Genomic DNA, 14,155 nt, shown 5'->3' with positions numbered 1-14,155 from the left:
GCAGCTGTTAGAATTACATCACCCTGTACTTATTAAAATATGCTCCCCCCTGCAAAACACTTTGTAAATACCACTGGGGTAGTGACTTAGACGGGGAGAACTTTGAACTGGTAGTGTTGTCCACTTAGCACCAAGCGAAGGTTAAGACTGTGGTCAGAGTGGATGGGACATAAAAGTATGCGTCTTTAAGATCCAGTCCCCTACTGGAGAGGCAGAATGACATTCTAGAGGGTACTCATGTGAAAGTGCTCTGATAGAATGTAGCCACTGAGGGGGCTAGTCTCCAGGACCAGCCAAAGGGATTCGTCCTTTTTGGTAATTAGGAAGTTGAGTGAGTACACTCCTCGTCTTCATTACTGTGGAGGCTCCGTAGCTATGATGCCCTTCGTGAGGAATGCCTTTATTACTTTTTCCAGAAGCAGTCTCTGCGGAGGACAGGCAGGCGTGGTGGAATGTTGGGGGGGGGTGGATTGGTTGGAAATCAAGGCAGTCACTTTGTCCTACCAATGCAAGGACCCAGTGGTTGAAGGTAATCTACACTCAATAGGGGTTATCCTTCCCTGATCTGCCACCCCAAGGGGTTGTATGATCGTGAGGGGGGGTGTTGGAATTGATGGAAAGTCATTGCTTGGAAGTGGATACACCCCTGCCTGAACTTCTGTTGCCACGGATTGCCTTGTTCATAGGTAGGTGGAGTGGCCTTCACCCCGCCTCTGAACTGTTGTCACCAAAACACAGTCTTTAGGACAGTGCCTTGGAAAGCACCTAGAGACTTGACTATCTTGTGGTCCTTTTTTAATTTTCTCAAGCATCTTGTCAAACCTGAGGGCCAAAGAAATGCTCCTTCAACAGATTGAGAAGGTGTTCTTGCACCTCAGACCTAAAACTTCAGATTTACAGCCAGAAACATAGTCGCAGGAGGAGGCTTGTGTTGATGCCTCACGAGACGGTATATGCTGCTTTGTCAAAGGACTGCGTATGTTGATATTAGAGATAACCTTTCCCTTGGCCACAAGCTATCGTCCAGTCTTTCAATGGTTTACTGGTAGGTGCTTTACCATGATCAATGTCATAAAGGATAGGAGGCCCATAGAATTGGTGATACATCAAGAAGTGGCATTCCCCACCACCACATACTTTCCAGTTGTGTCAATATGTGGAAGGGAAGGGGGGGTGTCATCTGTTGCCTGTGCAGTTGCATGTTTTTGCACTGTGGGATGACAAAGGAGTCTGGGGAAGCCAGAATGCAGGTGTAAAATGAGTCAGAAGGTTAAGTCCCGTATTTTAGTCCATCCTAGGCATGGCAACTCTCACATTTACCAACTTCATGAAGTTGTTCAAGCAGCCTTTAACATGCCCTTCAACATGAGCAGGAACTAAACAGTTCTTTCTATTTATAAGGAGTAGCTTCACAAGGAAGTCTTCTTCACCTTAAAGGATGTGCATACCCCAAACTCAAAATCACTAGGTGGTAGGAAGGTAGTGTTGTCAGATGGTGATGGTTTGGCAGGGTAGGTCTCTGTGTCCTGATCATCCAGAGGGTCCACAATGTAGTCCTCTGGGGTTCATATCCCTCTCTAGGTGCTAGGGCTTCATTATAAGGATCTAGAGGGTCATAAGGGTTCCATGGGCAGAAAAGGCATGGAGTAGGACATTAGGGTGCGGGCGCTTGTGCCCTTTATTTTTGCTTCCTAGGTTGAGAGGTCTGGGTGTCTTGTAAACCAGCTCTATTCAAAGGTGAGGCTCCACTTCTGAAGTTTGTGCAAGTGTGCATTTGAAGGATTGCTTGTGTCTGGGTGCAAGAAGAGTCCAGAGTTTGGGATCGGGTGCCTCAGACAGAAGTAGGAGGATTGAGGCCTCTATACTGTCCAATCTTAGCGTTGAAGTTGGTTTCAGCACTGGCAGCTGGTTTTGGCAGAGCCTTCACCATCGATTTGGGCTCCAAGAGACATCACCTTAGGGTGGAGGCAGAGTTGCCAGTTAATGTAGCTCAACACTTTAGGCAGAAACTTGATAGGTGCTGTTGCCTGGTCTCTCGACCAACTGACCCTAGGCTTTGCAGCCGGACTCTAGGTTATCATCTTTTATGGCTTGGCCTGTGACTTGATGCCTGACTCCAGTGGGAGCAGTTTTCTTCCTTGGTATGTTTTTCAGGATGAAGCTTTGTTACCTGGCCTCCGGGCATTGGTGCCAAAGTTGCAGACCTGTGTGAGGCCCTGTCTCGACAGGAAAGTTTAAGAGCCAGAGACTGCTTTGTCATACTCTTTGTTGTAGGTGTTTGAATATAAGGTCTTGCAGCTGAGAGCGCCCTGAGCTATAGAAAGGTAATGGAGGCCTGCATGTCCTTTGGTCACAAGTGGGCCTCATCACCTGAAGATTTCAAGGGTCTTGGGTAAGGGGTTTCTGCTCCATCTTATGTTCCCCAGTGTCTCTCCCTCTGGTGCTGGTCTTACTTAAGCAGAAAGCAGTGCAGAAGTCATAGGTGGTGTTGTCTTGGTTGGTGAGAGGCAGAGGTTGCAGACAATGATCTGATTCAGCCACAGGTATTTGGTGTTGCACTTTGAGCACAAAAGGAAGGGCGTACTTTCCTTATCCTCCCCTTGGCATTCTCTGATGATACGTCCTGAGTTCTGTCAAAGGTTGACTGGTGGTTGGTGCAGCAGTTCAGGACACGTGGGCGCCAAAGGTAGTCAACCGCAAGTTGCCAAAAAGATGGATGTCTGGAGATGGTTCAGTGGTTACTTCCAGAACAACAGGTGTCTAACAGCTGGGCCCAAAAAGGCAGTGAAAACTTGTCAGTTTTGTAGCTTGTGTTCAAAATGTCTGAATTCACTGGCGGAAACAAACTATCTGAGGTGGAGACTGTGCCTCCATGCACTGTTGGCTATGGGAGTAGTCACAACAGGTTTTGAGTCTTCAAACTAAAATCAGTGAAAACATCCAAGCCCAATACTACACTGTAGGACTATGCACAGCATCTGTATATATAGTCACATATGCTACCGTCAAATAAGCTCCCATAGGTCAGTAGCAAAGAAACTGAGTTTTCAGAAAATTTCTGGGACATAGTAAAGTTTCAGACAAAATACAACACAACGATAAAACTGTAAAATTTTCTACGTAGAAAAAGCATCCCTGGGTGTTAATAAGTAGAATCGATTGGCTGTAAGATTGATGGTAGCAACTAAATAACATTTTACAGTAATACCTTGCTGTTTGACCCTATTGATGCCCAGAACCAAGTAAAATTTTTACAATAAAAAATGAACTGGATACTGTCTCTGAAGGGAGAGAAGATTGGAAGAAGCTTACTATGTTGACTGACAGCAAACATCAATCTACTCACTGGCAGCCAGTACAGTGGGATGTTATGAAGGCTTACCAAAAAACATGCCTAGAATCATCCAAAATTGCATAGAGGCCAACAGCCCTTTATCAACGTTTTTTTCCCTCAGAATTAAGGAGCAAACAGAAGCAACAGTGCTGTAAAGGGCTGTACGTACTATGCCAAGGTGATTCACAAGGATGTTCATTTTCTAACATATTTTACAGCCTGTGATTTCCTCATTTCATTTGCTTACATTGCACAGGAGGAAACAATGAACACGATTATGGACAATATTAAAAAGAAACTCCTCTTGAATATGTGTATGCATGGACAAGATGCTCGAGTACTTCAGCCTCCTCCTAGACCATGTGCGTCCGACCAAGGTCATTAAGGACTGATCAGAGCCGGATTTTCATGGCAATGTCTCACTGAGTTTCATTGTATGCACACTCTCGTGTGCTAAAAAACGATGTAAAGTTGCCCTTTAAATAAAGTTGAATAAAAAAGGCATACCATGAGAGTGTCACAGATGCGTATCTTTTCCCCCAAAACATCTGCTCCTGTCTATGTGCAACTGGATTTCTCTGCAGGGTCAGGCTTGTGATACATTGAACGTGAGCGGGTGCTGAGGATTATCCCAGTGTTTCATGGGGGCCGTATTGCACAATGTAAAGGGACAAAGCAAGCACTGCGTAGGACAGTTGGTCACCCTGCAAAAAGCACAGTGAGGTACCAAGAGGTGTCATATGAGATACCATGAGGGTTTCATGTATCTGTTCATTGGATAGGGAGTCACGAGGGTCCAAATAGACACAATATGAAAGCCCAAAGGAGTGCAGTGAAGGCATCAACTGCTGCAATTAGGACCGACTGGTGCACTGAGTGTACCATGAATTCCAGTACAATAATCGAGGGATGCCTGAGACGCAGGATGGGTGAAGTACAAGGACTGCAAAGGCAGCAGGTGATTTGTAATGTGCAGTGTGAGAAACAACATGAAATTAAGGGAAATCAAGCGAGGGCTGTGAGGTTCAGCGCAAGCACTGAAACACCTACTGCGTGTACTGGCTCGTTCAGCACAGGCTCTAGGCTCCTATGAGCCTTGTAGGGAAAGGATGCAGAGGGTGTGTTTATAGGGCCAGTATGAGCGTTCTGGGATATTTTAGTTTCACTTAGTTGGATAGCTAAAACTTTACAAAAAAAGATGATGGAAAATGGAAGGAGACTAGTGCTCCAAGCCAAGGCATACTCTAGCACAGGGTCATCGCTGCAAAGTGAAGCTCCAGCAAGCACTATATTTAAAGACAGCTTTCATCCTGACACAACGTGCTTGGGCAGCAAGTCGGAATTCCAAAACGGTGAGGCAGGACAAAAGCGAAAATTGTTTCAGTTAAAAGTTACTCTCAAAACAACCTCCAAACTTAATAGGAAACGTAAACATTCCATTAAACAAAGTCTACAAACTTACCAATCGCGAGGAGTTAATGGAGACAATAAAATCAAAGAAGGGTTCCAAACCAGCTCTATGGCCTGGTGAGTTCTCTTGTACCTGAGGAGAAAAATATAGGCTTGATTCTTCCATTTAATCGATATATATACAAAACTAATTCTACATTGGTTTTCTCCTCAACTGACTCGTCTCACTGTTTGGACCAATACAAGGAAATAATGCCAAATATGTTTTTTGGTATTTTGAGACCACCACTTGTATACTGAGCTCTGGCATTAAAATTAAGCTTCCTTTACTTCCAGTCAACCGATTCTGAAGTTTTGCTCTTCGTGCCACGTGGCAGTAGTTTACCACCTTTTTAAGCGATAACCATACACTTAGTTGCTAAGAGCAGACTTTTTTCTACACAACAAACAGACATAGCTCTCCACAGCAATGGAGAAATCCCATTATTTTAGGAAGGAAACATGTCAAATCGAATCAAGACAAATTACATGAAAATCATTGTTATATTAGATTTTCATAAGTTTGGTACACTCTTATAATACACTACAATAGCTTACACATTATTTGCTGAATGTAACATTTACCTGCTGTGTGCGAACCACTAGACTTACATGAAGCATTTCCACTTGAGTTCTTTGACTTTTTAAAAAAGCACGTCCTGTCTTTTTGGGAACTGCAGTAGTATTTATTTGCTTGCATCAGGTAGTTGATTAAGGTATGCACAAGCTCGACCATAACTTCTTTTCTGCACTGTCTCGGTGAACCAGGGAAACCTGCAACAACTATTGACTGTACTGCAAAATGGGGTATAGTCTCCTGTCCCATTAAGCGGACATAATTAAGTGAAAACGATTGACAGCACACATACTGAGGATTGTTTATCGGCCTTGGTTTGGTGTTTACAAGGCCATCTATGCTTTACACTTATCTGGCAGATTTACTTATCCACTTTCAGCATCTCTGTCTCCTTTCGTACACCTACTCTAAAACAGGGCAGTCCAAGCACTGCAAACACCCACCATACACTGAACTGCCTGCAAAGACAAGAATTCCTCTGCTGCAGTCGTGCTAGTCCCCAGCCCTGGAGCTAAACGTACAATCTGCAGCACCTAACTTCCTTAACATATTGGATGACTGGTAGCGTATTAAATTCACCAATGATCCACATTCATTTACTTTGAAAGGGACGCATTTCCATGTAATACAACACAGATATCTTCCTAATAGATTATGACCAATTGAAAGAATGAAAATATATATCTTAGTGATATTATCATTTCATAATGAATAAATTCCACTCTGTTCATCAGCAACATTAGTACTTCTAAGTTCCATTTTACAAAAATATTTGTCTAATTCTCACTACTCAACTAATACAGTACGAGTTGCCTACTAGAGCTGAGGCAACACACAACTGACATGCTCATAAATTATTTTTTTGCACCAGAAAGGGATGAAGGAATATGTGATACAGAAATGGTGTGGGGCTTCAGTTGGGCATTTTTTTTAAGTAACTGTCCGGTGTCTGTTCTGCATGAACATATGTGGGAAACGGAAAACGTAAGAAGTGGAAACTAGTAGATATCTGAAAGTAAAGTGTAGCTACAAACAGTCCTAGCTGAATTCTGTCAGACCACTAGATGTGTCACACATATTGGCAGGCCTCGATCTGTAGCCTCTCCAACGTCATGTTACAGTACCAGTAAACTAAAACGAATTACGCCTACACTATATTAGTAGGCTCCAAGCTCAATTAGCGTTTTCTTTACAGTAAAAGCTGAGGTTTCAAGTTCGCCTCCTGTAACAAGAGCATCTAATTTCATAAAAAGTAGAAACACACTCACTAACTGAACTTTTAACTTGAAACTTAAGGAGCATGACCTAGAACAGCTTTATAAGGATTTCAAGCCTACAGACAACTACAAACAGCCATATACTGTCATAAAACAAGTGCTGAGCTGTGTTATTTAAAACCATGAGTACATGATATAAAGGCTGCTTGAATATTTTGAGGCCTCTCTTTCTGCATAAGTGCCTGCTCCCTGCATTGCCTCTCCCAAAAAGTACATGTGAAGCAACCAATGGGGATTCTCCATAAGCTTAAAATAAATATTCTATGTTATTTTCAATTATCCTAGGTGAAATGCACATCCAGAAATTAAAGTGGAATTATTTTTGCAGCATTCCTAAGCAAATGACGGCCTTCACTATCAGTTTAAAAAAATTTTACATTTCGAGCAGCATAGACTCGGATTCAGCTAGAAAATGTTTTCTAGTTACACAGCCAGCCCTAGCCTGATCTTACATACATTTTAATGTCATAGGCAGAACCATTCACTCATTCAGGTTTTTGGGATATGGAAAAGTAACGGGCTGCCAGCTGACATTCTCTTAGTTGTAAAAGCACCCAGTGTTTTCAGACAAGCATTTGCAATGTAATAGGTCTGGTATTTAATTGAGTTGAAGATACTGGGATTTATTTAAATTTATAACTGGACTTCTTTTGCCACATTAATTGGTCAACCCTGCCACATATTCTGGTCCTTTCTGCCACATAATTCCAGTGGCCCTGCATATAACTAAAGGGCTAATAGGCCCACTGGAATATTGTTCAAACAAGGTCCTTAAAACACAAACTACTCCCAGGTGCAAAACAAAAGTTCTAGCCATAAGAAAGCTTACAAATACACTGAATGGGGGAATGGGTTATTATGGTATTATTTTGGGTCCCCAACCAACATAGTGTGGGGACCCAGAGATGTTCTAGGCGAAAAGAGCACGTCGTGGTGAACACATTTTGAAGGTGGTCCCATTGTCCTAGGACCACTATAGGCTGAGTTATGAGCAAAAATATTTTGTAAAAGGAATGCCCTGCAAAGCATTATGGGGCAAGTTTCTGAGTGCCATGAAGATTGTAGTAGGACTGTAATGCTCAAAACAGCCCTAGGAGGACACCACTATAAAAATAACATTTCTAAGAAACATGGTCAAAGCCATATAGTTAGCCCCTAGAGGGCATAACCACATGAAAACAGAATGGCAGAAAATAATGCAGTGCAACCATATATTTAGCCTCTAGAGGGAAAAGTCTAGCAGGCCTACTATAATAATATTACAAACAAGACTCTCAAAACACAAACTTCTCTCAGCTGTAAAACAAAATTTCCTGCCATGAGAGAGAGCTTTAAAAGACACAGAATGATGGGAAGCGTTATTTTGTGGCCCACACTAATCTGTAGACAGAAAGAGTATATTGTGCTGAACGTTTTGGTGGTGGTCCCATTGTCCTAGAACCATCACAGGCTGAGTTATGGGCAGAAATGTTTTGTAAAAGAAAGCGCGCAAAGCATTATGGGGCAAGTGTCCCCGACTGCACTGAATATTGTAGTATGCGGACTGTAATGCTCAGAACAGCCTCCTAGAGGACACTTCAATAAAAATAGCATTTATAAGAAACATGATCATGTAACCATATAGTTAGCCTCTAGAGAACATAACCACATGAAAACAGAATGGCACAAAATAATACAAGGTAAACATATATTTAGCCCCTAGAGAGTGTAGTGCATCACACATTTTCAGGGCTGGCAGGCCTACTGCAATGATATTACAAACTAGACCCTTAAAACGAACTCTCAGCTGTAAAACAAATGTTCCAGCCATGAGACACCTAGAACAGATACTGAATGGGGTAGGGGTTTGGGGTATTATTTGGGGGCCCCCACTAACCTAGTGTGGGGACCTAGAGATTAGATTATTAGAGTGTGTCGTACTGAACGTCCCGAGTGTGTCGTACTGAACATTGTCCTAAGACCACCACAGGCTGAGTTATGGGCAAACAAGTTTTGTAAAAGAATGCTTGCAAAGCATTATGGGGCGAGTTTCCCCGAGTGCAGTGAATATTGTATCTGCTCTCCTGTGTCGGGAGAGCAGCTTTGAGGATTTCTGTGTTTTTTTTATGCAAAGCATTTATCAGTTACAAGTGTGTTTGTGAAAGCTATGGAGCATGAAGGGGAGAGCCAAAAGAAATGACTCTGATAAGGTAACAGTGTGAACAATGTGACAAGCGCTTCAATACCATTGACGGAGTTATACTGTGCTATCTGCACTGAGAGAGCCATGGCAGCCATGAAGGAGAGAGAAAAAAGAAAAAAATAGTTTGCCCAAGCTGAAGTGTATCTGCAATCAAGCAATAATCCATGTAACAGGGTCAGCCTGCAAGGCAGTAACAAAAACCACCCCAAGGGAGACAAACGAACAGCATTTACCAATGACATCAATGGATTTCTGAAAGGCAAGCCCACAAACTAGTGAAATTGATCGGTGTAAGATGGGTGTGATTAAAAGCCCACAGAATACTTACAACAGGTCAAAAAGCACTTGCAAGCTCGAGCTGAAAAAATAAAAAAAATTACATGCATACTTTCTAAATCTAATTTTTAAGCTGTGTTTAGGTTCCAGGCCCTTGCAAGAGCATCTTTATTTTGGTATAGGGAAAAAATGTAGAGGGTGACTATCGGTTTGTGCCCTTAGCTTAATTAAAATATTTAAAAAACAAAACAATATTGAGGACACCCTGTTCAACTTACACCCTCCTAAATTCCAACTGTTTAATTTAAATATTTAAATTAATTATTAGAATACAGGCTAATCTGTGTTAAGAGTGCATGTCTTGTGGCACCTTTATAAGAAGCAATGATCCGCAACACAGAAAATATTGAAAACTGAATATTCCAGAAAACAAATTTGATATTGAAATCAATATGGTGAAACAAAAACGTTTTAGAAATCAGTTCATCATATTTTTTGAGTTGTCTTGTTAACCTCTTCAGTGCGGGCGTCGGCTACTGGCACTACCTCCCTGGTGCGGGTCATGTGACCAGTGGCCAACACCAGGGAGGGGGTTTTAAAAAAATCCTCCAATGCGTCGCACCGGAGGATATATATATATATATTTTTTTAATTAAAAAAAACCTCCGGAGACACAGAAGATCTTCTGTGTCTCTCCCCGCCCCTCTCACCGATCCCTTTGTGACATCAGAACGCCATAAGGCGTGCTGACGTCACTATCTGTTTTCCCCACCAGAGCAGGAAGCGGTGGGGAAAACAGGCCCAAACGGGCCTTCCCGACGTTCGGGAAGGCCTCGTTTGAAAGGGGAGAAAGGGGGGGTGTCGGCCTGCTTGGCAAACAAGTCCTGAGGGGGTGGGGGGGGGGAGAGAGATCAATGTGCCCAATTGAGCTCCCCCCCACCCCCAGGGGTGTAACAAATGAATAAAAAAAAAAAAAAAAAATACATAATAATAATAATTAAATTGACAGGGGGCCGCCCATGGGGAGGGCGAGCCCCTGTGGGGGCAATCATTTTTTTTTTTTTTACCAGCTGTATGGTAGTGGCCCCCAAGGAAACCATACAGCTGTTAAAAAAGAGAGAGAGAGAGAGATCTACATATAGATATATCTATATAGACAGATGTATCTAGAAATTTGCCACCAGTTCTCTTGCAGTTTGCAGTTGCAGCTTGCGTCTTCAAAGCAATGCAAATACTTCAACTGATGCCTTTCAACTGTAGCTTTTAGGCAGCAATAAATAAAGTCAAGTAACTCTTGTGATTATGTTTCTGCTAGAAAAGGATCTGACTTTTGTCTGACTTTTGTCTAGTGGCAGTTTTGATGCCACGAAGTAGTGCAGGTGGTTTATATGCCTACTGCAAGGATCAAAACTGTATTATATGTAAATAGCTGAGTGGATTAGTAAAGCCAGCCATTACCTGCGCTATAATACAAATGAAATGTATGTGCGAGGGGGGCTATGAAGAGATGAAATGCACTTTTGCTGGGTGGTAGTGAGGGAATCAGAGGAGGAGGTAATGGTAGTGGGAGAACCAATAATGATTTTTGGACTGGGCGCTAGAGGTGCTAAAGACTGTGACGATTGGTATGTGAAAAGGTGAAGTAATAGTGTTTCTTTTTTCTTTTTTTGAATATCTTGAGAGAACATGCTGATTGAGGAAAGAAGCAAAGGTAAGGTGACCTCTACTGTTGCAGGTATCACACACACATCCACCAGCAATTTTGTGACTGTCTATGCAGGCTAGTGTTTTAAAGCAACAGTTTAGCCAGTAGTAGAGATGACATCTCGTTGGATGACTGTTGCTCAAGCCCTAACTTGGGTTATAGAGGACAGCTCTGACGTAGGATCAGAGACTGAGATAGCAGATACTGAGACAGCATCTGAGGGATAGGACAATGGCGCAGACCCTGGGAGTGATTTTTCAATCGGAGGAGTCCCATTCGATAACTCCTCTTCCAGTGATTATGAGGGATGTGATGAGGACAGTCCTGCTGTCCCTTTGCAAGCACAGTCTGTGAGGTGGGACAATAGCAGGTTACCCAACCCAGAGAGCAGGTGCATGCGGCGACAAGCACAGACAGAGTGCTCTCTTGGTAGCTCCCCAATTTAGTTCAGCCCCAAATTCCACTGCCCAAATCATATTGTGGAGACATCAAAATTATCTATCACAAAACAACCTGGTTTTGTAAGGCAGGCACCTGCGTTTTTGGTCCTGGGCTAGGCGGCCATATGGAGAAACCTGCCAAACCCAGACATTTCTGGAAACTAGACATCCAGGGGACTCCACAGCGGTCTGACTTGTGTGGATTCCCCAACGTTTTCTTACCCAGAATACCCTGCAAAGCTGAAATGTTGAATAAAAACTATATTTTTCTTGCATTTCTGTCACACAAACTACAGGAATATTCCGAGATCCACAAAATTCCTACCACCCAGTATTTCCCCACCAGTCGTGATAAAAACAACTACCCCACTTGAGTGCCTGTACCTAGTGCCTGCGTCAGGAATGGATCACCCCAGGGTCAATAGTTGCCCTCATGTAGGGGCCAACATTGACCATTGTGTGATCTATTCCTGACTCGGGCACAAGGCCTACCCACACAAATGAGGTACCACTTTTTTTTTTTTAATTGGGAGACTTGGGGGAATGCTGGGTGGAAGGAAATTTGTGGCTCCTCAGATTCAAGAAATTTCGATCACTGAAATGTGAGGAAAACATTTTTTTTTGGGCCAAATATTGAGGTTTGAAAAGCATTCTGGGTAACAGAACCTGGTGAGAGAGCCACAAGCAAGTTACCCCATCCTGGGTTGCCCTAGGTGTCTAGTTTTTAAAAAATGCACAGTTTTGGTAGGTTTTCCTAGGTACCGGCTGAGCTAGCGACCAAAATCCACAGCTAGGCACTTTCCAAAAAACACAACATTTTTCAAAGTAAATATCTGATGTGTCCATGTTGCGTTTTGGGGCGTTTTCTGTCGCTGGCACTAGGTCTACCAACACAAGAAAGGTACCATTTTTATCGGGAGGCTTGGGGGAATGCTGGGTGGAAGGATGTTTGGGGCTCCTCTCAGATTCCATAACTTAGCAGCCCCGAAATGTGAGGGAAAAGTGTTTTATTTGCCAAATTTTGAGGCTTGCAAAGGACTCTGGGTAACAGACCCTGGTGAGAGCCCCACAAGTCACCCCATCCTGGATTCCCCTAGGTGTCTAGTTTTCACAAATGTACAGGTTTGGTAGGTTTCCCTAGGTGCCGGCTGAGCTAGAGGCCAAAGACCACAGCTAGGCACTTTCCAAAAAACACATCAGATTTCAATGTAAAAATGTGATGTGTCCGTGTTGTGTTCCCTGTCGCGGGCACAAGGCCTACCCACACAAGTGAGGTACCATTTTTATCGAGAGACTTGGGGGGGGAAACACAGAATAGCACAACAAGTGTTATTGCTCCTCGTCTTTCTCTACATTTTTTCCTTCCAAATGTAAGACAGTGTATAAAAAACACGTCTATTTGAGAAATGCCCTGTAATTAGCATGCTAGCTAGCAGTCCCCCAGAATTCAGAGATCTGCAAATAACACTGCTTCTCAACACCTTATCTTGTGCCCATTTTGGGAATACAAAGGTTTCCTTGATACCTATTTTTCAGTCTTTATATTTCACCAAATGACTTGCTGTATACAATGAAAACCCACTGCAAGGTGCCGCTCATTTATTGCCTCTGGTTACCTAGAGTTCTTCATAAACCTACAAGCCCTATATATCCCGGAAACCAGAAGAGTCCAGCAGACGTAACGGTATATTGCTTTAAACAAATCTGCCATAGCTGGAAAATGTTATACAAGAAAATGTGGCCCGGAAATGTCTCTTTTTTTTCACCTCAATTTCAATATATTTTTTATTTTAGCTGTTACTTTCTGTAGGAAAACCTTGAAAGATCTACACAAATTACCCCTTGCTGAATTCAGAATGTTGTCTACTTTTCAGAAATGTTTAGTTGTCCAGGATCCAGAATTGGTTTCACACCCATTTCCGTCACTAACTGGAAGGAGGCTGAAAGCACGCAAAAAGAAAATAGTAAAAATGGGGTATGTCCCAGTAAAATTCCAAAACTGTGTTGAAAAATGTGGTTTTCTGATTCAAGTCTGCTTGTTCCTGGAAGCTGGGAAGATGATGATGATTTTACCACCGCAGACCATTTGTTGATGCCATTTTCAGGGAAAAATACACATGCTTTCTTCAGCTGACCTTTTTTCCCATTTTTCTGAAAAAAACGAAACTGCAGCTGTATTCTGGATAATTTATTGGCCTCCTACAGGGGAACCCATAAACTCTGGATACCTTTAGAATCTCTAGGATGTTGGGGGGGGGGGGGAAAAGGACGCAATTTTGGCATGGACAGCTTACGTGGACAAAAAAATGTTGAAGGCCTAAGCGTGAACTACCCCAAATAGCCAAAAAAGGGCTCAGCACTGGGGGGAGGGGGGAAAGGCCCCACAGCTAAGGGGTTAAGTGGTATTATTTGGTGAAACTGGTGTGCTGACTAGCTTCCTAGATGTTGAGGTTCTTCACACTTAATTATTATTCAATTAGTTATTAATTATTATTCAATATATGTTATTCTTTGTAAGAAGTGCAGAATTTCCCCAGAAACTTTAACAATAATTACTAAACATATTATCGGTAACAGTCGTTATGCTTTGGAGCTCTACTGCTATAATTCCCATTTTTCGATTTGAGCAAACTTTTAAGGTTTGATATGTACAATTAATTGCACGTTAGCTTATCAAATAATGAATCAATTGATTTAGGTCTCACTATTCCATAAAGTAAAAAAATCGTGCACAGTATAGGAAAACAAATATGCACTAGCAAGAGTGAAAATTCTAATTATTCAGTATAGGTGTCCACCTTATGAATCAATCAGTAAGTTATTGCACAATACTACTGCATAGTGCTAAGGAAATAGTTTTTATCCTCCACAGTTTTGTAAAAACAAAACTTACTTGGAGTTTGAAGGTTAAATGG

The 14,155-nt window shown here is 42.4% G+C and overlaps 1 protein-coding gene across 1 annotated transcript in view; it reads right to left on the bottom strand.

The window, feature by feature from the left end:
• Positions 1 to 14,155, bottom strand: part of GORASP2 (golgi reassembly stacking protein 2) — a 256,823-nt gene that overhangs the window by 231,425 nt on the left and 11,243 nt on the right. Inside the window, exon 2 of the mRNA XM_069225319.1 lies at positions 4,797 to 4,877. Coding sequence (XP_069081420.1) covers positions 4,797 to 4,877 — 81 coding nt within the window. The remainder of the gene's footprint in view (positions 1 to 4,796; positions 4,878 to 14,155) is intronic.

This window comes from Pleurodeles waltl, chromosome 3_1 (genome assembly GCF_031143425.1).
Source record: "Pleurodeles waltl isolate 20211129_DDA chromosome 3_1, aPleWal1.hap1.20221129, whole genome shotgun sequence".
NCBI lineage: Eukaryota > Metazoa > Chordata > Amphibia > Caudata > Salamandridae > Pleurodeles > Pleurodeles waltl.
Note: the sequence above shows the minus strand (reverse complement) of the source record. Positions and strands in the feature narration are given on the sequence as shown.